This window comes from Excalfactoria chinensis, chromosome 11, assembly GCF_039878825.1.
Source record: "Excalfactoria chinensis isolate bCotChi1 chromosome 11, bCotChi1.hap2, whole genome shotgun sequence".
NCBI classification, from domain to species: domain Eukaryota; kingdom Metazoa; phylum Chordata; class Aves; order Galliformes; family Phasianidae; genus Excalfactoria; species Excalfactoria chinensis.
In genome coordinates, this window is record NC_092835.1 from 2188937 (window position 1) to 2211808 (window position 22872).

A 22872-nucleotide genomic window follows, 5' to 3' on the forward strand; every position below is an offset into this window, starting at 1 on the left:
GCTGCTGCCCTGCACTCAGAGCTGGGCACACGGCTTTGCTCCCAGGGGAAGCTGTTCCTTGTTTGCCACCAGATAAAGCTCAAAGCAAAAGGAAAAGGTGACCTCTGCCTTTCAGTTCCTTGTGCTCCTGTGGTCATGCACGATCTGCTCCCCTTCCCTGCATGCAGGAGGGGAGGATAAGGATGGAAAATGGTTGGCCGTTCACAGCCCTCGTGGCTGCAGCTGCTGCAGCTCCAGTGCTCGGTTGCAGCTTTGCTTCCATGCTGAGATCCAGCCCCCCCCACCCCATCCTTCCCATGCCAGCCCTAATATCAAGGTTGGGGTATTTGTGACTCTCCCAGCAGATCAGCTTTGCCATCCCCTTTTGGGGTCCTTCTATCCCCCCCCTTTTGGGGTCCTGCTCAGCCAGCTGGCGGTTACCCAGGTGCTGGGATGTTTAATAGCACCGACCAGCCTGGCTCGGAGAAGGAAAAGCCATTTCCTTTTGTCCTTCTCCAAGGAGCAGATGGATGTGCCTCCCAGCGCTCTCCCTGCCGGCACATCTTTCCCCTGTTTTGAGGCTCCGAATGAATCCACAGCGAAGCACCGCCTTGAAATCCATTGCTTTCAAGCCAGTGTGTGGCCTGTGCTGCCCTCAGAAGTTCCCTCTATGAAGTACACCCACGCTCTGCAGGGCAGAGGGATCTGCCCGACATCATTAGCCAGATGCTGGCAAGCCACCACCTGTATCTGTGAGTGTCTTTGGCAGCAGCCTCTGAACCAAAGGGAGGTGAAGTTGTGCAAAGGGGAGGCGAGAGCTTCATGGAGCTCTGGTGCAGGGAATGCCCCGTGCCAGCTCTGCAGCAGCTCCAGCCCTGCTCCCTCCCCAGGCTGTGTAGGAGCAGCAGGGGAAGCTGCACGTGGCTCACCGACCTCACAGTGTTCTGGGGGTCGTGCACAAGGAGGTGGAAGCCGGCACGGTGGGTGTGCACACATGGAGGGCTGGTGTGGGCAGAAGAGCTCAGAAATCCTGGGACTCGGCGCTTCCAGAAGGCTGCAGGTTGGTCCGGAGTTTGTACATGTGATCCAAGGCTTGAGTAAGGAAAGTCCCAATGGTGTTGATCTCCATCAGCGTCAGGTTATCCAGCTGAAAGAGAAAGCAGCACAAGGTGGAGCAGAGCCGTGATGAAGGGAAGGTGAGGAGCCCGGCAGCACGGTGACACCCAGAGGGACCAGCTAAGAGAAGCCTACGACCAACACAAGCCCTATTTTCCCAGTGCTGCTCCCCAAGGAGCCACCAGCAGCCCATCAAAAGAGGTTTCAACACGTGGCTTTAGCACCTGATGGACATACCCATAGCCCTGTGCCCAACCAGCTCTCCCACAAGCAGCTCTCATCAGCCACCAACCCACCCACGGCAGCTGGGCTTCCCCATAGCAAGAGCTGCCTGAGCTTTTGCCCACCTCCCATCCCAGCTCACCTTGGCGTGGGCCTCCTGCTGCCTAACGAAGCTGTCTGCAGACAGCCTCAGTTTGGCCATCCTTGTGTCCCACGTGTCCTTCACCAGCGTCCGGATCTCGTCTGCTTTGGGGATGTTGTCGGAGGCGCTGGAGGAGAAAGAGGATCAGAACAGACTCGTATGTTATGTCAGTGGCATAAGTAATGTTGGCAGCTCTTCAGCCCTCTGAGGCAGAAGCGGAGCAGTTTGCTGTATTAAACCCACCCCCCCCTTCCTATGACTTGATGTTAAAATCCAGCCTGGTGCTTATAGTGCTGGGATTTCCAGGGTGGTTTCTTTACCCAGGAACCCTCAGCTCCGATGCAGCGTCTGCTTCTCCCTGCAATCCTTCTGCTCTCTAATTGCCCAGCTGGTACGAGCAGGGCCAATAACCCGGCCAGAACCACACACAGGAGGGGAACTGGAAGGACTTGAGCACCGTGTGTGCTCTCGTGGCTCTATCAGGGAGTATTAAACTGAAGGGACTTCACGAGTCGTGCCGCATCCTCCCATTAAGGCAATTCAGTGGTGCCATAAGGACCTCGAGAGATGAGATCGATTCACACGGACAGAGCTGTCAGGGTTATTCTAGCGTGAGCCAAGAAGCCGCACGCCAAGAGCGTCGTCTCCAGAGGAGAAGCCAGTGCTTTAAACGACCACCCCACTGTAATCAAGGGCTTAAAGTCAGGAGAGGCTGGGCTCAGAAAAATACCAGCCAGCACATTTTACAAGTGAAATGCCCCAGCAGGCACGAGGTCAGACATGGAATAACCCCGCTTCTCTTGCTTCTCAAGCCGAGGAAAGAGGAGCTTTCCTCCTGAAGGAGAGCCAAGGAAGAAGCCTGGAGGGTTCAGGCTGCCCAACAGATTGCAGCCATGGAATGTGCTGTCTGTACTCCAGGCCTCTCCGCTTAGCTGCTGCTCAATAAAGCGGCACAGCCCCAATTATCAGGGCATGGAACAAGCGATCCCCAGTTACTGCAATGCAAAGTTACCATGAGAAAAAACGGCTGCAGCGAGATCTTGGCACGCCGTGAAATAAACCCCCATTAACTCTCCCTTTCTCACAGCCCTCCGGGGTTGCTGCCAAAGAAAGCTTGAGAGATGGTCTATGCAAGCATGTAGTCAGGTGGAAACTGTTACGACGCATTTCCCACTTACTAGTTTAAGAGCAGCTTTGTGAGTTCCATATAATAGGGGCTGGGCATTGGAGTGAAGGTGTCTTCTTTGCGTTCTTGGTCCCGAATTTCCTCCAGCTTTTCTATAACACAGACAGGGATGATCAGGCGGTGACAGACCTCCTCCTGACCCACATCTCTACCCCTGCAGGACCACATCTCTGACTCGAGATGCTCTAAACATGGACGATGTACAGACAGGAGAAGGCTTTTATAAGGAAGCCAAACACCCCCGAGGTCTCTTATCCCTCCACCAGCCCCACTCCTGCCCACTGGAGGAGCAGAAGTCAAACACCAAACTCGATTGGGAAGATGACATTTCGTGTATTAGAATCTCCCCTTGCAGTTGCTTTGCATCAGTTCAATTAAGCTCCCCTTTAACGCTGATAACCAAAGAGCTTTCCTTGTGCCTCCTGTACCCTCAGAAGCTGCTGCCCTTACCCACATCCATCCACTCTGGGGGGATCAGCCGGCATTTCTGCCTCTGCTTCAGATTGATGGCCAACCAGACGGGCACTTCCACTGGCAAACCAGGGTTGAAAGGGCCCAGATCCCCCTGGAAAATCAATTGGAGACGAGAATAAGGCAGCTGCAAAAGGCTTTGGATGCTGCGGTGCTTCTCTGCTCGTTGGATCTCTGTCATGTCTGGCTGGTATGAATTTCCAAGGGATTTGGAACAGCCTAAATTGAACAGCAGCTGAATTTTCCTTCTTTGGCTTCCCGTCGTTCTCGCTCGCGGACTTTTTGCTCCTTTCCCTTGAGAAGCAATAAAGAACGTTCCCAACGCGTTCGCTATTTCAAAGCCTTTCACACAACTTGCTGGCCACAAATTACACTGATCACAGAAGCGTGGCCCCAAACCAAACCCTCTGAGCTTTATTCCCCCTTCATCTCTGGGCCCCTCAGCCCCATAACCCCAACCCTTATACCCAAACCCCTTATGCCCCAACCTCCTTATGCCCCAACCCTTATACGTCAACCCTTATACCCCAAACCCCTTATACCCCAAACCCCCTATACCCCAAACCCCCTTATACCCCAAACCCCCTTATACCCCAAACCCCCTTATACCCCAAACCCCCTTATACCCCAAACCCCCTTATACCCCAATCCCCTTATACCCCAACCCCTTATACCTCAACCCCTTATACCCCAACCCCCTTATACCTCAACCCCTTATACCCCAACCCTTATACCCCAACCCTTATACCCAAACCCCTTATACCTCAACCCTTATACCCCAAACCCCCTATACCCCAAACCCCTTATACCCCAAACCCCATATACCCCAAACCCTATATACCCCAACCCTTATACCCCAACCCTTATACCCCAAACCCCTTATACCCCAAACCCCATATACCCCAACCCCCTTATACCCCAACCCCCTTATACCCCAACCCTTATACCCCAACCCTTATACCCCAAACCCCTTATACCCCAAACCCCCTATACCCCAACCCTTATACCCCAAACCCCTTATACCCCAACCCTTATACCCCAAACCCCTTATACCCCAACCCTTATACCCCAAACCCCCTTATACCCCAAACCCCTTATACCCAACCCCCCTATCCCTGCCCCACCAAAGCCCTGTCCCCAAACACCCCCCCTTTACCCCAACCCCACATCTCCAACCCCAGCCCTTCTAACCCCAAACCTCCATCCTTCCCCCCCCAATGATCCCCATTCCCCCCTATTACCCCCCATCTCTCACCCCCATCCCTTCAGGCCTTGCCATCCCCCCATATCCCCTCAACCCCCCCCAGCCCTTCATGCTCCGACCCCAACTCCCCCCCAGTGCCATAACCCCCCCCCGGCCCCGCAGACCCCGATGAGGTGCACTCTGTCCATGCTGAAGCTGGGCACGATGGTCACCAGCTCCTTCTCGGCCATGAACTCCGCCTCTGCCGGCTCCATCTTTATGGACCCCGACCCTAATGGGGACCGGAACCGGCACGGGGCCCGCCACGCGCCCACGCTCCCTATTGGCTGCCTACCATCGAAGCCCCGCCCACAACACCCAGCTTCCCGCCGTCGGGCTCGTTTTCGCGCTCTCCGCGTGAGGGGGCGGGACTCGGCGCAGCTTGGAGCGAGCTGATTGGTTGTTCCATTCGGCCGTGGATTTCTATTGGTTACCATAAGGGGCGGTCCGTGTCGCTCGCCGTGGGACCAATCCCGCTGCCTCTTGGGGCACCGACCAATCAGAATTCAGCACTTGTTGCCGGGGCTCCCGGGGCAACCCCTCCATGTGTTCACGGCGCTCGGTGGTGCTGCCCCCTGGCGGCCGGGAGGAGTAACGCACCCGCTCCGGTCTTCCTATGGGCTGCGGGGTTGGAGGTCTGTCTGTCCGTCTATGTGTCCCTGGGCAGCCAGTCGTGCTCGTGTGCCAGGCATGGTCCGGCTGCCTGTTCCTTCTATTCATCAGCTAATACAGGCTCCCACACACCATCCATCCATCCATCCATCCATCCATCCATCCATCCATCCCCCCATTCATCTACCCACGTGTCTGCCCATCCATCTATACATCCATGCTTCCATCCGTGCACCCACTCAACCAGCCAACCCCTCCATCCTCCCACCCATCCTCCTACCTCCATCCACCCACATCCATTCCATACCCACCCTCCATACCCATCCTCCTCCATCCATTCCTGCTCTCATCCATCAGCCCATCCATCCACGATCCCAAAGCAGCATTGCTCCCCACCACTCCTTAGTACCCACCAGCCCACACTGGGTAGGTGTGGGGGCTATAGAGATGGATCCCCCATCCATTCCCACACCCGTGGTGCCACCAGCACGCTCTGCAGCTCCTCCAGGCACTTTATAAATGGCTCTGACATGGTGTGAATACACTTTTGTGTCTTTTGCCATCTGCTGCTGTCATTAAAAAATGAAGTTTCCATCTGCTTTTGCACGCCGTCCTCTCTCGGGGCTCTCCAATGAAGCTGCACTCTGGGAAGCATCACCCCCAGCAGGGCAGGATCCGGCCCTGGGGATGTACTGAAGCTGTTGGTGTCTCCTCTGGGTGCTCAGCACTGGCTATAGGGTGGTGATGTGCCCCCCGTTGCTCTCCGTGTGTCCCGGCACAGCATGGTCCCCGTGGGTGTGGGTGGTGTGACGATGATGGAGGGCACGTGGAGGTGTTTCCCATCCTGTTCTGAGGTCCCGCTGCTGCCGTTCCCGCTGCTCACACACATCTTCAACCCTAGAGAAAGAAGGGAAAGCTGGTGAGCGGGGAGCGTACATTGATGCAACGCTCTGCTCAACCCCATACGAGCCACTGGAGAATCCCCAGAGCCCTACGATAACACAACAGAACCTTCTTCATCCTCACTGTGTTTGTTGGGGTGCTCCCCAGCTGCCCACCCTCATGCTGGGCCACGGAGAGCTTTAATCTGCTGGTTTAATCAAGAGGAAAGCCCAGCTCCGCACACAGCGAGCGGCCAGGGAGGTTTAATTCTTCTGCAGGAGGAAAATGCCCGAAGGGGACAGACACTGATATTTTTAATCTCTTTTTAATTAAGGATTAAGCCCTGCCTTATGTAAGAGAGCCGCAGGGGGGTGTTTTATTTCACTGCTGTCTCTGAGCCCTTCACCAGGAGAAGAGTGAGGGCTGTTGGGGGATACCTGGGGGCTGCACCCCTGGGGCTGACCCCACTCTGCTTCAGTGTGGGTGATGCATAGCAGCTCCCCCTTGGTGCAGAGGGCTCGGCTCTGGGTGAAGCACCCCGTGTGATAAAGGTCTCTATAGGACAGTAGGTGGGGTGTTTGTGCTTGGGTTGACCACCAAAGGGGATGGAGCATCCCAAATTGTCCTTGGTCACATCCCCAGGCTGAGCAATGGATGCGCTCCTGCGTGCACAAATCCATCGCATCCCATTGGGATTGAGGGAGACCCCATCCCTGCAGCCCCCCCCTCCCAGTGCCACGTCACGGCCCTACATGGTATGACATCCCAGCCCTAATGCCAAGAGGCATTAAGAGCTAATGGGAGATGTGCTGCTCAGCATCGCGGCGCATTAAAAGCTCCCACTTCCTTTCCTCTCTACGCCAGAGCAGACGTCGCGGTTGCCTCGACTCCATTAAGAAAACTGATGGTTGGGGATGGTGATGCTATTAAAGATGCTCGGGGTGATGCTGGGGACCGGGGTATCCAGCTTTCCCTCTCAGCATCCCAGATATGAGCATCCCAGGGTGCTCCAAAGCCAAGAGTAACCTCAACACCAGACCCCACATTTAATAAGGCTGGAAATATACCCACATCCCCTTCCTTTACACGCAGCATCATCCCTCCAGAGACCAACCCCCTCCTGCAGGCATCAGCAATACCTTTAGGAGTCAGTAAAGCGCCACGTCCCCGGAGCATCCCATTGCCCAAAGCCACCCTGGCATCCACCCAGACCCACCTTTCAGGCAGGAGAACTTGAGCCCCATGTTCTCATCCTCTTCTCGGGGCCTCGCCGCTGCTCTTGGCTCTCCAGCACTGCTCACTGCGGAAAGAGAAAGGCAAAGGCTGAGGGGAGCAGAGCGATGGGAAGCGACGCCGGTAATGCTTCGAGCAGGAGGGATGGGAGAGGACTTGATTGCTGGCTAAAAGCATGCACCTATGAGTTTATATATAAATACATAGGCATATATATATATATATATATATATATATATACACATATATATAGGCACCTGAGTGAGCTGCCTGGGCATAACAGGAAGCACTGCAGAAAAACCACGGGCTGATGTCACGGCGTTTCGGTGACTCAATCCCAGCCACTGAGTTTGGGGAGGAACTTTATGGGAGGGTGGAGAAAGAGCTCGGCACCCCAGCATTGCACCCTGCTGGGGACCTGCATCCCCGCTGCTGTGCCTGCGTTGCAAAGGTGTTTGGGTGAGGAGGATGAGAGCAGAGCAGGATGGGGGTTGGCGCAAGCAACCGGTGCTTGCAGAAAGGATCATAGTGGGGAAAAACCCCAGAGCCAGAGATGGGTATTTCAGAGCTATAGGACACACTGCGGTGTTTTATGCTTCTTTTGAGTTACCCTGCGTGACATCCCCTCGCTGAGGAATTCTTATCCCTCATGCCCACAGCTGATAAAAGGACATTCCTGCTCTCACCTCACAGGGCCTGCATGGAGCTGAGCAGCACCTCCCTTCCATAAGCCCCTTCCCCAGGGCTGGATGTGCTCACAGAGCCTGGAGATGCTCAGGCAGAGCGAATCCTCCACCACCCTTTTGCTGGCTGGTGCTGTGGCTTCAACTTTGCTTCCGTGTCAGAGAATCGTTTGCATCGCCGATGAGTTCACGCTCCAGAAACCCACAGACACTCATTGCAGGAGTCACAGCCACAGCATCAGCGTTGCACATACGGGATAAGCTCCACGTTGTACCCGGAGGGGATACACAGAGCACGGCGGGGTCCCAGCAGGTGGGTTGGGAAAGGGGGAATGGGATAAAATCTCAGCCCTGGATGCATAGAAGGGGATGCCACTTACCCGTCGCCGTGCCCGTCGAGCGTGCCTTGCATCCCAGCTCCCACTATGAGCTGAGAGGGGGATTTCCAGCCCCGCTCCCATCCATGCTGTGGGTTTTGCAAGGTTGGTTTCTAACCTGGTTAATCGGGTCGGTGAAGTCCCGGCTCCTCCCATCCGTCCCTCCCTGTTCTCCCCCCCTTCCAGTCCCATCAGAGCCCTGCCAAGGCTGTGGGTGGGTGATGGGGGGGGGAGCAGCCCTTTTCTCTTACCCCACAGCCCAGCCTGGTGCTGAGAGCTGGAGCCCCTGGAACATGAGCATCCCTATGGCAGGATGGGCTCCTAAACATCCCATGGTGTGTGGGTGCTGATGCTGAGGTCCATACCCAGAAAGTGGTGATGCTCCTGCTCCAGTTTTTGTGCCCAGAAAGGGGCTGTGTTCCCTATAGGGTCTCATCTGCCCACCCAAGGACCAGCCCAGGCAGGGGGGGCTCTTGCTGCCCTGAGAATGACAGCTCCAGCTTTCACCCTGAGGTGAACAGTCTCTGCCTTTTGCCCGCATTAAAAACAGCCGGAGGAGGGTTTTGCACATCCGCCTCTTCTGCAACAACGAGGCAAAACCTGAGCTGCTCCTTTCAGAGCTGAAAAGCAGAGAGGTTCACATCCAGGGCAGCATCGCATCCAGGGAATCCCTTCCTCACAGCCTTCCTGGCTGCAGGCAGGAGCCAAGGGAAAGCCTTGAACCGAGCAGAGCTCAGGAAGCACCCGGAGGCTGAGGCCCAAAAACCAGAGAAATGAATGGGTCGTGCACTTTTCTGCCTGCCCAGATGCAGAGATCAAGATGCAGAGGGCACTCAATGCACGCAGCATCCCTGGGGGTCCCCTGCCCTCACCAGACGCAGCAGCACCAATCTGGCCTGCACAAAGTCCCCTCTGTTTGCTATTTAATTGCTGCTGCTTGGAGAGGACAAAAAGCCCCAAACTCCAGAGCCCTGGATTGAACCGGAGCAGAAGCAGCAGTTGTGTTTGTTGCTGAAACAGGACCCTGCGAGCAGCTGAAAGAGTTGACTTGCTGCAGCTGGGAGGTGAACAACAACATCAGAGTGCTAAAATAACTGTGGTTAGCTCTGCGGGCTGAGCACTTCTCCAGCTGGGCCGCTGACACCCGAGAGGCACAAACACACCTTTCTGCAGCCCTCCCCGTAGGCTGGAGGAAAGCAAACAGCCCTGGGCACGTTCATAGGGTTCCCTTTGGTTCAGCCACCGGCCGGGTTCATTTGGGAAAGGGAGAAAGCATCCCAAAGAAAATCTCCTGGGGTAACAGCAGCAGCACTGGGCAGAGAGAGGCAGGAAGCAGCACAGCTGCTGTTTGCAGAGAGCAGGAAGGGAAGCGGAAAGCAAGCACGTACCTTAAGCACAGAACCGGAGCGTGGTGGGCTCTGCTGCCAGAACCACATCCAGAGCGGATCTGCTGCCCTGCTGGGCATGGGTTCAGCAGGCAGCACAGGGCCTGGCTTGGGAATTGGCTTTGAGACCTGGCCACTGCTTCCCAGCTCGCTGAGCTCCAGGTTAATCTGAGCCCAGCTTTCCCTTTTATCCCCTCTGTACACGTTTTTTTTTTCTCTTTTCAATTAGGTCTGCTTTTAAGCTCCGGAGTGCATTTCTAGGAAGGGCTGCATTATTTCTCCAGCCTTTCCAAGCTGCTGCTGGGGCATTCCTGGCACTGCTCCCTCCTGCACCCAGCTCCATTGCTGTGTGCTGTGCCCGGGTTGCTCCCCTCTGCCTGTCTGTACTTGAAAGCATCATACCCTGCTGGAACAGGCTGGGTTGGGGCAGTCTGTGCAGCCACACAAACGTGGAAGCATTTCACCTCTTGCACAGCCCTGTTATTGGAAGCTCCATCCCACAGCCATCCATCTGCCTCCATCCTCCCCGAGGACACGGAGTGCCAGCCAAAAAACCAAGGCAAAACAAGCAAATTTAAGCCTGGATGGACGGAACGCAGCCAGGATGGGAAGGAAGCAGCCTCACAGCATTGCCCACCCAACACATCCCAGCTCCCTGCAGCTCCAGCGCTGCTCTTCCAGCAGCTGAATTACAGCACAAACCCCAGGTGCAGCTCAGAAGTGCAGGCTAAGCACGTTTCCCCCGGAGGACATTTTCCAAGCTGCAGCTCATGCTGCTAACAGCCTCTTCCATTAGCATTTGCCGGCTCTTCCCGTATCAGTAATGCCCTCCATCTGAGCATCTCAAGGCATTTTACAAACTGCAGCAGCAGAGTGCAGGGATTAGGCCTGTAGCCAGCAAAGAGACCCCTGTTTGCCTCCTACATCGGCCACTAGCACCTCCCCTCGGCGTGCATCTCTGCAACACAGCTGAGGACCTCACAGGGGCAGGGGGTCACCTCCTCTCCATCCCATCAGCTGAGCAGCTCATCTCAACCTCCACAGCCCCGTTGGCTCTCAGGAATAAGGCTCTGCTGGTTCCCACACTGACACAAGGAGAGGAATATCCCTCCCTTGCCCCAGCCGGCCACTGCTCTTCCTGACTGTTCTGATGTGCTTATATATGATTGAAAACAACACCCCCGGGCCCCCCCCCAAGCCCTCTGTTCACTTCTGGATGCCTCAAGCTGGGGCTGTGTGTGGAGGTTCTGACCTGCTACCAGAAGGCTGGAAGCGCCCTGAGCCAGACAGCAGCTCGTGTCCTGCCTCGGGGCACTGCTTGTGTTCCTGGGCCTCAGATCGATCCCATCTTTGATCTCAAACTGAATTGGCTTTACAAATCAGCGTGCTCGAGCTTTTCGCTTCTCCCCCTTGTGACTGAAGGCTTCAAGGTTAGCACTGCTGTGGATCCAGCAAAGAATAACATACATCCTCCCACTCAGAAACCCAAGTGCTTTGTGCTGGCATTTTCAGGCACTTGGCAGAGTCTGTTATTGCTCTGAAATATTGGGTTGAAAGCAGAAAAAAACCAGCTCTAACGCACCTCAACACGCTGGAATCTACGGCATCTCAGGTTCTGTGGATGAAGTGGATCCTTACAGGTGGCAAAACACTCCAAGCATCTCATATGAAAGCAAACTGCAGACAAAGCAGTAAAAGCTGCTCCCCTTCCAGCAACAAGTCTCGATAGTTAAAGGCAGCATTCATCCTTTCCATCAGGTTGCAGCCTGATGATACTTTGCCTTAAGAGGGTGAAGGGAGAGCGTGTGCAAGATTAGCCTGTATTAGCATACATACAATCAAAGCTTGATGATGACATCTAGTTACAGAGAATGAGAAATGGATTTCCTGTGGCTCGGCTTACCCTGCAGCATTGGTTAACTATCTCACATAGCCAGCTATCTTGCTAAGGCAAAACCTGTCACTGCAACAACGGGGCAGACTTCACTAGATGACTGCAAAGGAAGGCAACAGTCCTCTTCCTGCAATGTGATCTGCAGGGCTTACTTCAGACACACACTTGCTGGATCGTTGCTGCTGCTTCCAGGCTCTGTTGTTTCAGTGCTTTAAATACAGTTGTGGCTGTGTAACATAAGGCATCAAAACATGTTCATCTTGCTGCTTCTGAGCTAGATCTGTATTCTCTTCCTTTCCTGCCAGCATATCAGACTCGTGATTGGGAAAGACTGCTGACTACGTGCCAATGCCTCTTGTAAAGCCCATCAAACCTTATAACTGCATAGCAGGCAGGCAAACAAACCTCTGAGTTCAAACCTTCATCTCCATCCTAAAAGAGGAGGAAGCAGTGCTAGCAAGCTTCCTCATTGCCCACTGAACTTACTCTTAGAAACAAGCCAAGAATTAGAAAGACAGATGAAAGCTGAGCAAAAGCGTAATCTGGACTTGCTTGATGCATTCACCTTCAACTCAAGAGATACATTTCAGGCTTAAATGAATGCCAGCCGAAAATCAGAACTGCATAAAAGACAGACAGAAAATAACCCAAAGCTGCATAGAAGCGATATCGTATTTTACTCTCTCCTTTCGTGGCCTTAAAATAGTTTTAGACCTTTCATTCAATATCGTTATTTCAGGCCTCAAATCAAAGCAAACAAAAGTCATACGAGGTGAGCATCTGATTTTACTTGGTGTTGAACTTTTCCAGGCAGTTACTATGGTCGTATGTCCAGGGGCAGCAGAAATGACTGTAGCATTTGGGAATACAGCTTTGCTGCATTGTCTGTAGCTGTGTCATGGGAAACCACTGCAAATCAGGTGACACCTGAGCACGGCACATCATCCTCAGCAGTCTGCATTATGCTGCAGTGACAAAAGGCCATTTCCAGCCAGGCCAAAAAAAAACCCTGAAACAGTTTAACCTTCCATTCTGTTTATATACTTGACCTCCAGATATCTCATCTGAGGACAAAAGTGGGTTGGTTTGTGTTTGGTTTTGTTCTTTTCTTGAAAGCTATTTTTCATAAATCTTTAAAAATTATTCTCTCTAAAGTACAAAAGCTTAAGTCAAAACTTCGTGATACCAACAAGGGGAATAAGCAGGAGCAGTTCTGGGTTTGAAGGAATAGCAACATTCACTGCAACCGGGAAAGCATCCACGGGGACAGCTGGAACTGACGCCGTGCAGTTCTTCCAATGAATCTCATGATAAGGATTCAACAGCTTACAGGCACATCACCCTTGGCAATGTGATGTGCCACTCTGAATCCCTCCAGCTTTCCACACCAGGTACTGAACATTATTCTATTTACATTCAAAAATATCATCTTTGTGTCTTCAGTACGTAGTGGGAAGGGCCGTATGTGAGTCAGTAGGAACCTCTCTAACACAGGTGGAGGACAGCTTTGTTGATCTCTGGGTTCGTCCAGTCGTTCCGGATATCATCCAGGTGGTTATCAAAATCCACAAGCGTTTCATAGGACTTGCTGTCCAAAAGGGATGCAGCGATTCTCTGAGCTTCACTCCAATCTTCACAGAAGTCACTAGGAAGTGAAATAACCACTCATTAATAACAACCACAAAGGAAATCTCCATCACCTCCCTCCACTAAGGGCCATTCCTCCCCACTACTCAAAGGAATAAGCTCTGATGTTTACTCACACATGCGGGTCTTTGCACCTCCACTTGTTCTCGTGAAGCTCATACACGTGAATGGCAGGTTCCAAGCACTCCATTGTGAACTTGGTGTTATCAACCTGGTGTGCAATAGAAAAACACCATCTTAGCCTTCTCCAAATCCCAAGTAAACAGATGAAACTAAAGAAGGAATTACTAACAGGACACCTTGTACCAGTTCACCCACCTGTTCTACCTTCACATGATGGTGCACCAGGAAGCAATCTCCAAGAGGGATGCTGCCTTAGTGGTGGTCAGCCCTTAAATGAGGTCTAGAGGAGGTGGAGTCAAGCTCCATCCCTTCTGGGAGCACAGCTAAATTACTCTCACCTGTGCTCCCACAGCTGACCCAACACTTGCCTCAGCTGATTAATCAGAGGTTCAGGCTGTGATTACCAATTTCCCATACACATGTTTAAGACACCAACACTCTTGGTGGCTCCATTGGTTTCATACATGATCTTAAAGGCCCCTTTCAACCAGAACCATTCTATGATTCTATAGGAGACAAGAACTGAAGTCACAGAAAAGAGTCCATCACAATAAGTGCACTGCCTTTGTTCAGACCTCCAACAGGAAAGGTTCCCCACTTCCTCTGAGACAACAGAGAGCTAACCACAGGCAGTTCCTATTCTGCATCTCCTCCCCAGAGCATCTGGGGAAAGAGCAAATTGGTTACCTCACTGTTAAGCATCCAGAGAATGGCATTTAGTCCGGTGTTATGGTCATAGGATTAAGGATGCAGAAAGAGGAAAAATGAAGTAGTTTACCATTATGAGTGCTGTATCGTTAAAGCCCTCTGCAATTCGGGATGCCACCTTCTCAGCAACCTGGGTTGGACTGCAGCGGAAGGCAAAAAGAATTGTGTTATTTGAACTGCGACGCTTCAGCTTAAAACAGCTCCGTTGCAAAGACTGCAGTCTCTACACGGTGCCAGAGATAAAGCCTTGGGGTTGGAAGAAGCAAAGCTATGAGAGTCTTTCAAACCACAGTGGGAACAGACAAGCTACACCTTCTTTAAAATACCCTCAGCAGACCTGTTTCCCTTGCAAGGAAAAGGCAATGTACCGCTGATAGAGACCCAAGCAACCACAAACACCACTTACAGATATACTTGAGACTGAAAGATAAACACTAGCAAAGTAACTGGGACACAGCACGATACTTTAAACAAGTATGATATCACCTCAATAGTCTCGATACTGGATTTGTCTAATGTATATAAGGAAAAAATATGTGCTATACATACACATCAGGGGCCGCTTTACTGTTAATTTGAGTTACCTAATAGGGGGGAGGGAGAGAAAAAAGGCCATTCCTGGGGAAAACAATAAGGAAAATGGATCTGCTTGATCTCTGCCATCATCCTACACTTCAAGAGTGACCCTTTGCCACATCAGTTTCCTTCAATAGGACTTCAGTAGTGACAATGAAGCAGTTTTACTAGTAAGAGTTCGGTCACTTCTAGACTTTCCAACAGCTATTTAGAGTCACTTGTGCTTGTAAGATATTTCCAGCACAAGCAAACACGCCTGCAAATTTTGGCTATATCCCTGACAACTGTAATTAAACTGGCTGGCAGTCATTCAAACAGTGACCTTTTATAGTATCCACTACAGGAGAGTGATTCTGGAAAGCCTGAGGTTTCTGCACCTGAGCAAAGGCCATAGCCAGCAGCACCACAAAGACAATATGAAAGCAGATGACAGTTGTCAAAGTGAATCAACACGCACGATTCACGCGGGTGATTTTTGCTGGCAGAGTACAAAGTACAAGAGAAAAGAGCAAACAGAAGGAAAGATTGCACCAACACACCTGGCATCTTTCACGCGTTCGTTCGCCTGGTAATATCCAGCTATCACGTAGCTATTCTCTTTGCACCAAGAGTCAATCTGGAAAAGCAATTGGAACAATTAACATTGGAGGGGGGGGAATAAAAAGATGAGAAAGAAATCCTGTGTCTGGCTGTGAATAAAATGACAAGAGGAACATTACAATGTCTTTGCCATTGCTTCTTTTGATAGACACGTGCGGTTTGATCCACTGAATCAGGACAGAGAATCAGAACTGAACATTTGGGGCTGATGGAAAGCAGGAACCAAATGGAGCAGAAGCACAAGAAGCTGTCTCGGTCAGAGCCTGCCCCAAATTGGAATGACAGGACTCACTGCACGGCTCTGCCCCACCACCATTCGGGGCACTGTGTGTCAGCAGAGGCAAGTCAGGAGGTGTTTGGTGTGCAGACTGTAGTGCCACTTCACAGATTGCTCATCTCTAATGCAACGTTTCCAGGTTAGAGCGCGAGCGTTATTTACCTCATTAGCAAATAAAGCTTGAAGTGAAAGGTAAACATGAGGCAGAAAAGGACTGTGGCTCTTAGCACTTTTTCTAACCCTTTTGCAGTACAATTGCTCTTCTCCCCCCCCCCCCCCCACCACCTCAACAGCTGCATTGAAATGGATTCCAAACTCATATCTGATGCTGACCCGTGGCATCCCCTAAGTCCAATCAATCTCATTTTTAGCAATAATTACAGTATCAGGCTGCATAAACAAAAAAGCCACACGAATAATCCCTCCTCTACAAGGGATGAGATGGATTGACACAGTAAAATAAAGGCGACGGGGCTGTGCTGCAGCTGAGGGTCAAATGCTGCTTCAATTATGAACCCATTTTGAGGCTTTAGAACAGTGGTTTTAATTAGTAACGGGGTGAAAGCTTGACATTAAAGCCCGAGCATGAACATGTAATAAAATAACAACAGCAATCATAATAAATTGTTGTTTTAAAAACTAAAGACCTTAGCCCTACATTAGCTTTTGCTGCCTTTGCAATAAGACTTCTTGAGTTCCCAGTTCCCTCGGTGGTGATTAAGAACTGCTTCTGAAATAAAACCCCAAAACCAAACCAAAGCAACCCCCCCCATCCCCAAAACACCCTCCTGGACTTAACAGTTGTGTTTTCACCTGCAATTTCCAACCAATCTCAACCACAGGGGCTTAATACAACCTACTCCTGCTGATTCTTTGTACCTACACTGCTTGAAAGCAGCACTTGCAATCTGCAGGAGCTACAGGTCTGTGGGCAGGTGTACCCCATGTTCTGTTCATATTAGATCTGGAGCCTACTCCTTCCATTGATGTTATAGGATAACTCGAGTCAGAGATGAGCAGATCAAACTTATGGATCTGGTTCTAGATCTGACCAAGCAACAGCATCAACTGAGCTGGAAGAGAACCAGGTTCCACCAAAACCTGCCAAAGCTTCTCAGTCCTTTTGGAACAGAGGGGCTCATTTACAAACACTGGCTTCCAGCTACGCTGACCTCACTGATTTATTCAGCAGTCATGTGTTATACTGCACAGAACAGGCAAGACAGCCCTCCTTCCTAGCGCTGCAATGAGAAAAGCTCGCTTTTATAGCTGCTCTGCCAGCATTTATTGACACCTTTATGTTGTTTAACTAAAAAAGGGGAGCAAAAGGCCGCGGGCTCTTTTCAAATGATGAGTTTCAAGGCTGCCAAGCAGCATAAGAGCCAGCAAATGAGACTGCAAACTACAACACGTTTTATTAAGTCCTAATTAACGTGGGAAATATCAAGGGGTTCCCCACCTCTGCCTTTCTGTATCGAAAACAACAAGTAAACACTATAGGCCATGCTATTTCTTTGGTTCCACAATGATTTCATATGCTGGTTACTGCAGATGTGGCAAGATATTTCAGACGTTGCATGAAACAGGATTTATTTCATAATAATCTGATCCTCCAGCAAGATTAGGAACTTGCAATTATTAGGAACTTGCATGAGGAACTTGCAATTGCTCCTATAGGACAAATTATCCCGGTTCAAAAGGGTAAAGACAATCCCTACGTTAAAGGCAATCTATTAAACTGAGGGTAACATCAGGAAGTCTATGTGAATCAAAACCTTGTTATATGCACTCAGTGAGGTGTGAGTTTCCTACAGCTCATAACGTGTCTCAAAACAGGTAAGAAAACCTGCAGCTTAAATCACGCACAGGCCTCAGTTTTGATGATGCCTACAGCAAAAGCACTGAAGCACTTCCCTGCTTCTACCTTCACACGGTACCAGCCCACCACAAATCCCCATTCATAGGAAATCCAAGCACGTTTCATTCCCTTTGGCTCCTGCTGTTGCCAAAGGAACCGTCCTCAAGTGACAGGTGAAAGGAGCAACAAGTCAGGACAGCTCCTGGTCTTTATGACTCGTGGGCTGAGGCAGGAAACTGCAATGAGGGACATGCTGTTGTTGATGATGTGGCAGAAGACCTACGCCTAGGGGAGGTTCAGGTTAGATATTAGGCACAATTTCTTCTCAGAAAGAATAGTCAGGCACTGGCACAGGGCAGGGGTGGCACTGTGGGATGGTTTGGGGTGAATCTGGTGATCTTGGAAGTCTTTCAGACCTAATGATTCTATATGAGGGGTTATCCCACAGCAGCAGACAAGCTGCAGGGTACTGCTGTAAGAGACCGTGGCTGCACGCAGCTCTGCCATGGGTGAACTCGCCATCACTTTGCCCAGGGGAGATAAGAGATGGCGAGTGAGCCTGTGACACACGAGATGAGATTTCACCATGGCGTGCAGCATGAAGGCTTCATTTTCTTTTCCTGTTTAGGTTCATTGCTGCCATAAAGGAGGGGGAAGCTGATAAAAATGAATTAAAACACCTATACTTCTGCACACCTACACGCTTGCTCTTTGAGGTAAGCACGCCCATGTCCAGTCAGGTGATGCTGCTTAAAGCTAAGGAGAGAAAAAAGCCCTTTCAATACAGCTCTTCACTCTGGGGTTTCTCCTAGCATAATATGATAAAGACAGCCCAATTCCCCACACAGACACTAACCCAAACCACACACACACAGCAGCTGTGTAGATGTAGCAGCTCTCAGGGCTCTTTCCACGTAGAAACCCGGTTCTTTCACGTGTAGCTATGAGCCTGACTGCACTACAACCCCACCGCTCTTCCTCCCCAGCCCCCCGCCTCTCCCCCCACCCAAGGCCGTACCAGCGTAAGTGCCACCTCCAGCATAGGCGCCAGCGCCAGGGTGCCGTGGAACAGCGGGATGCAATCGACGAACAGCGAAGGAGGCCCGGCCTGCTCTCGGCCTCGGCTCCCCGGCGGTCGTTCGGCCACCAGCAGCCCGTTGACGGCGCAGTGCGGGTACTTGGCGCCGTGTAGAACCATCTTGCAGTAAGCCTGCGTGGTCAGCTTCATCCCGGTGCTCCCACGAAGAACGGCAGCTCCTCGCACCCCGCCGCCTACCCTCGGCTCGCCGCCTGCCGTAAAGCGCGCCCACCGCCGTCCCCCGGACCGCCACCTGCCGTAAAGCGCGCCCGCCACGCTGTCGTAAAACCCCTCGCGGCGGTCCTCCAGCATCCCGTCAGCCCTCGCGGCGGAGGGAAAGTACACCTTCAGCTCCACTCTCGTTGTTCTATGCGGAGTTCCGGCGTGCTCTGCGCTTCCGGCTGGCGGCTCCTTCCGGTGGAAGCCCGGCGTAGAGGACGGTCGGCAGGTCGTCGGGCTGCGAGGCCGCGGGGAGCCGGGGGAGGGCCGAGGGGACAGCGGGAGGACCGAGGGGGGCAGTGGGGGCAGCCAGGGTACGTGGGGCACCGCTTGTAACCGCCCTTGTGTCGGTCGCATCCCGACGATCACGCGCTATGGGCCGCCCGTGGTTTCTGATGACGTCATGTCGGCGATATGACGTCATGTCAGGCGATGTCCCCGCCGCGCTGAGCAGCAGCTGAAGGGTTGAGGTGCTCCCAGGCCTGGCTTGGGGCTCCCTGCAACCAGCAATGGGCTGCTGAGGGCATCTTGCATGGCTGAGCAGTGCTGGAGGCTGCTGGAAAATGGGCTGCATTGCAAAGCGTGATGCTACTGTAAAGCTTGGAGCAGCTTGCCTTGTCCTTTAGAATGGAGGCAGGAAGCCCATAGGCAACAAGAGTGAGGGATGTTATTGCCTTGTCCTTTAGAATGGAGGCAGGGAGCCCATAGGCAACAAGAGTGAGGGATGTTATTGCCTTGTCCTTTAGAATGGAGGCAGGGAGCCCATAGGCAACAAGAGTGAGGGATGTTATTGCCTTGTCCTTTAGAATGGAGGCAGGGAGCCCGTAGGCAACAAGAGTGAGGGGTGTTATTGCCTCGTCCTTTAGAATGGAGGCAGGGAGCCCATAGGCAACAAGAGTGAGGGATGTTATTGCCTCGTCCTTTAGAATGGAGGCAGGGAGCCCGTAGGCAACAAGAGTGAGGGGTGTTATTTCCATTTCGTGTCTGTTGTCTTCACTTGACAGTGATTTCTTGTTCTGTTCTGGCAGGATGTTGGCTTCAAGAGCATTCAGCCTCATTGGGAGAAGAGCCCTTTCCACCTCCATCTGTGTGAGGGCACATGGGCATGGTAGGTGGCACTGCTTCGGTTTTAGTAAGGACAATAAAAGTGGTGTTTGAGTGGAAGGATACAAAATGCAATTGTTAAGCTCTTTAAAGCTGAGGAGGAGAGTTTTTTCCCAGCTACAGGCTGGTTCCCAATAGCAAGGGAATTGCAGTGGTTAATTATGTTGTTAGATAGATAGATTAGTGAGGTATTCCCTTACAGCTGTAGGAGACGAATAACATGAAGCTTGTCCAAAAGGCATGTATAAAACAAGAGTGGCTCAGTAATTTTGAGTCTGTGATGTTATTTGCTAGAGACAGCTCTTTGGCATTGCATGTTCTTGCAGAAATTGCTATTCTGTAATGCTCTTCCAATGACGTTTCCTTTGTGCCTGATACAGCTCAGACACAGGTAAGGAAGGATGCAGGATAGATGGGGTTGGCAAGGCTGGTTTCTCAGTGTTTGGGCAGCACCTCTGCCAGCAGATGGCATTGCGGAGGTGGCAATGGGGTTAACTGATGAGAGCAGAGGGCCAGGTGGAGACTGGGATGGGAGAGTGTAGAGGCCTTCTGTGTATTGAGAAGGGAATCAGTGTGATAACTAGAAACGGCTGGCTCAGAGATTAATAGTTTAAAGCCATTTGGGATATTACTTTTTTACTAGATCCATAGAATCATAGCTACTCGATCCTTTTCTTCTAAGAATTGGACCCATTTTAATTAGTTTCTCTCTCCTGTCTTTCTCAGTGATGAAGACTTTGGCCAGAAGTCCTTTTTTTCCCCAAGATTTCTTAACTGCTATCATGTTTTAACTGCGCCGTTGGCCTTTTGTTTGTATTGTAACCAGTAAGAGATGTTTGTGCGGGAGTCAGGAGCTTGAGTTTATCTTTTTCTGTGCCCAAATACAGCTGGTGTTGTCAAAGCAGACGATTTCAGCCATCCAGCATACGTCGATCGCCGTGATGTTCCTCTGCCAGAAGCAGCCTTTGTAAAGGAACTCTCTGCTCAGCAGAAGGCTCTGAAAGAAAAGGAGAAGGCATCTTGGACTGCTTTGTCCGTTGATGAGAAAGTTGAACGTAAGCCTCTGAATAACCTTACAGCTAGTAACAGTGAGACCTAATCTGTTGCATGTTCATTACTGATGACTTACTAGAAAGACATTCAAAGAAGGTGGCTCTAAGCTGCTGCTCAGCCCTGCTTTACTGAGTGGCTCTGTGGGCAGAGACTTGAGCCATGAGAGAGCTCTGTTAATTATGATGGGGCACGAGTGGAGATCAGTGGTTTGTGTGGCTTGTGTTACTGCTATTACAAAATGTTAGATATGCCCGTTGGTCTCTGTTATGTGCCTGAGGTCAGGCAGTGCATTTGGCAGGAGGTATTAGTTAACTGTGGGCCAGGCTTAACAAAGAGCCCGTCTTCTTTGAGAAAAGCTAGTTATTATCACCAGTATTCCAAGTTAGAATCAACAGTACTTAATTAGTCAAGCTGAGTAAATGGAGCCCTGTATATTTTGCTGTTCCTGCCCTTGGCATCACCAAATTTCAGCTGCTTAAAGTGCCAAGCAGGTGTTTTGGCTTGCAGATAAAACCGTCACCTTTCTACCAGCCGTCGTGTTGTGGCAAGTGAGATCCTGTTTTATGGGATCAGTGAAGAGGATGGTGTTCACCAGTGTCAAAGCAGGAAGATGTAAAGCCCTCTCAAATATTCATAAGCACTTTCCAAATCAAATGCTGCTTTGAGCTTCGTGAGCTGTGGGCCTTGTTGGCAAAGCTGTGAGAAGCCTTTTAAATATAAGCATTCCCATTCAAAGCCTTTGTGTTAAGGAGCTTTATGGTAAATGGTAATACTGGGAATTGGTGGGAGGGAAGGAAAACTCCATTACTTCTTCTCTTAGTTCTATTATGCAACCTTTGCACAGCTTTATGGTCGCATATAAAACGGAGGCTAACGTTCTTTGCTCGTGAGAGGAAGGTGAAATGCAACTTGTTTCCTTTGCCACAAATGCATTGATCTTGGTGTGGAGGAGGCCAGCTAATTTAAAGACATTTTAACGTCCCTTCCATTTCATACATCTTCAAGCTTTGGTTTGCCTCCAGCAAGTGATCTAAGTTGGCAGGGAAAAGTGAAAAGAAAGAATTTGATGCTTAATGTTGGGTGGTTTTCATTTCAGTGTACCGTATCAAATTCAATGAGAGCTATGCAGAAATGAACAAAGGAACAAACGAGTGGAAGACCGTCCTTGGTGGAGTGCTTTTCTTTCTTGGTGTCTCTGGCCTCATCCTCATTTGGCAGAAGATGTACAGTAAGTAAACACTGTATGGTGTTTCCCACCCCCCAATTGGAGAGATTGGTTGAGATCTGATGTGAAATGAAGGAGTTCTCCCTGAATTGCTGTTTCAAACTGCTGTGTGGAACAGCCACTTTTGGAGGAAAGGGAGGGGGAAGAATAGCAGTGAGCTGATGGTCCCAGTGCTTTCCCTCTCTTTGAAACCTGCTGTTGCAAAAGCTTGCTGCCTTCTTGGTCATAAACATTTGGGTTTCTGCCACGCTTGGCTTCCTTCCCAGCTAAAGATCCTACCTCAAGGGAGCCCTCCAGCTGCCGTGAGGCAAAGCATGCAGCTGAATGAGCTGCTTTCCATCTTGAGGCTTCATCTACTTGTGGTGAGAGTTAGGAGAGGGCTGTTGTCTTGGCTGATGGGCAAAACTACTGGAGAATCAACGCCGGAATCTGCTGAGCTGAATGCTTCATAAACTTGATTAGGGGAGCTTAGGTTCAAACAGGTGATGGTGCACGTATGATCAGCAGTGTTTGCTTCAGAGGGAAAAGCTTTCTGTTGGCAAAACCCGCACCTCTGTTCCCGTGTTGTTAATTTAATGTTGCAATGTAATTCTGTTTTCAATTGCAGTGTACGGCCCTATTCCTCACACCTTCTCTGATGAATGGCTGTCGATGCAGACAAAGAGAATGTTGGACATGCGAATTAATCCCGTGGAGGGCATCTCTTCCCAATGGGATTATGAGAAGAATGAGTGGAAGAAATGAAGCAACTCAGCGGAACCTGCTCTGCTTGAATATGAAATGATTCCATCACCTGCGTGTGACCTCGTTGCTTATGTACTGGAACAATCTCTCCACCTAAATAGATGAAAATAAACATCTGGTTAACTTGAGAGTTTTGTTTGATTGGTCTTCAGGTGTGTTTGTTGTGATGGTAATTTGTAGTGCGGGTTGGCAGGCAGGGTTTTCTCCATATATCTTTGTAATGGTTGTTATAATA

The 22872-nt window shown here is 50.9% G+C and overlaps 3 protein-coding genes across 3 annotated transcripts; 1 reads left to right on the forward strand and 2 right to left on the reverse strand.

Annotated features, from left to right (window-relative positions):
• Positions 1 to 115: 115 nt before the first annotated feature.
• Positions 116 to 4646, reverse strand: GINS2 (GINS complex subunit 2). Its single transcript, XM_072346537.1, has 5 exons — positions 4485 to 4646; positions 3096 to 3210; positions 2638 to 2737; positions 1460 to 1586; positions 116 to 1126 (listed from the first exon to the last, which is right to left on the reverse strand). Exons 1-5 carry the CDS (start codon positions 4572 to 4574, stop codon positions 1001 to 1003), a joined length of 558 nt encoding a protein of 185 aa, XP_072202638.1. The 5' UTR covers positions 4575 to 4646; the 3' UTR covers positions 116 to 1000.
• An 820-nt stretch (positions 4647 to 5466) lies between these two features.
• Positions 5467 to 18653, reverse strand: EMC8 (ER membrane protein complex subunit 8). The gene is made up of 7 exons (XM_072346595.1): positions 18233 to 18653; positions 15019 to 15095; positions 13974 to 14043; positions 13189 to 13283; positions 11114 to 13070; positions 7070 to 7153; positions 5467 to 5868 (listed from the first exon to the last, which is right to left on the reverse strand). The coding sequence occupies exons 1-5, from the start codon at positions 18602 to 18604 to the stop codon at positions 12911 to 12913; spliced, it is 774 nt and encodes a 257-aa protein (XP_072202696.1). The 5' UTR covers positions 18605 to 18653; the 3' UTR covers positions 5467 to 5868; positions 7070 to 7153; positions 11114 to 12910.
• A 28-nt stretch (positions 18654 to 18681) lies between these two features.
• Positions 18682 to 22765, forward strand: COX4I1 (cytochrome c oxidase subunit 4I1). Its single transcript, XM_072346594.1, has 5 exons — positions 18682 to 18740; positions 19540 to 19619; positions 20503 to 20670; positions 21765 to 21896; positions 22501 to 22765. Exons 2-5 carry the CDS (start codon positions 19541 to 19543, stop codon positions 22635 to 22637), a joined length of 516 nt encoding a protein of 171 aa, XP_072202695.1. The 5' UTR covers positions 18682 to 18740; position 19540; the 3' UTR covers positions 22638 to 22765.
• The last annotated feature ends 107 nt before the right edge of the window (positions 22766 to 22872 follow it).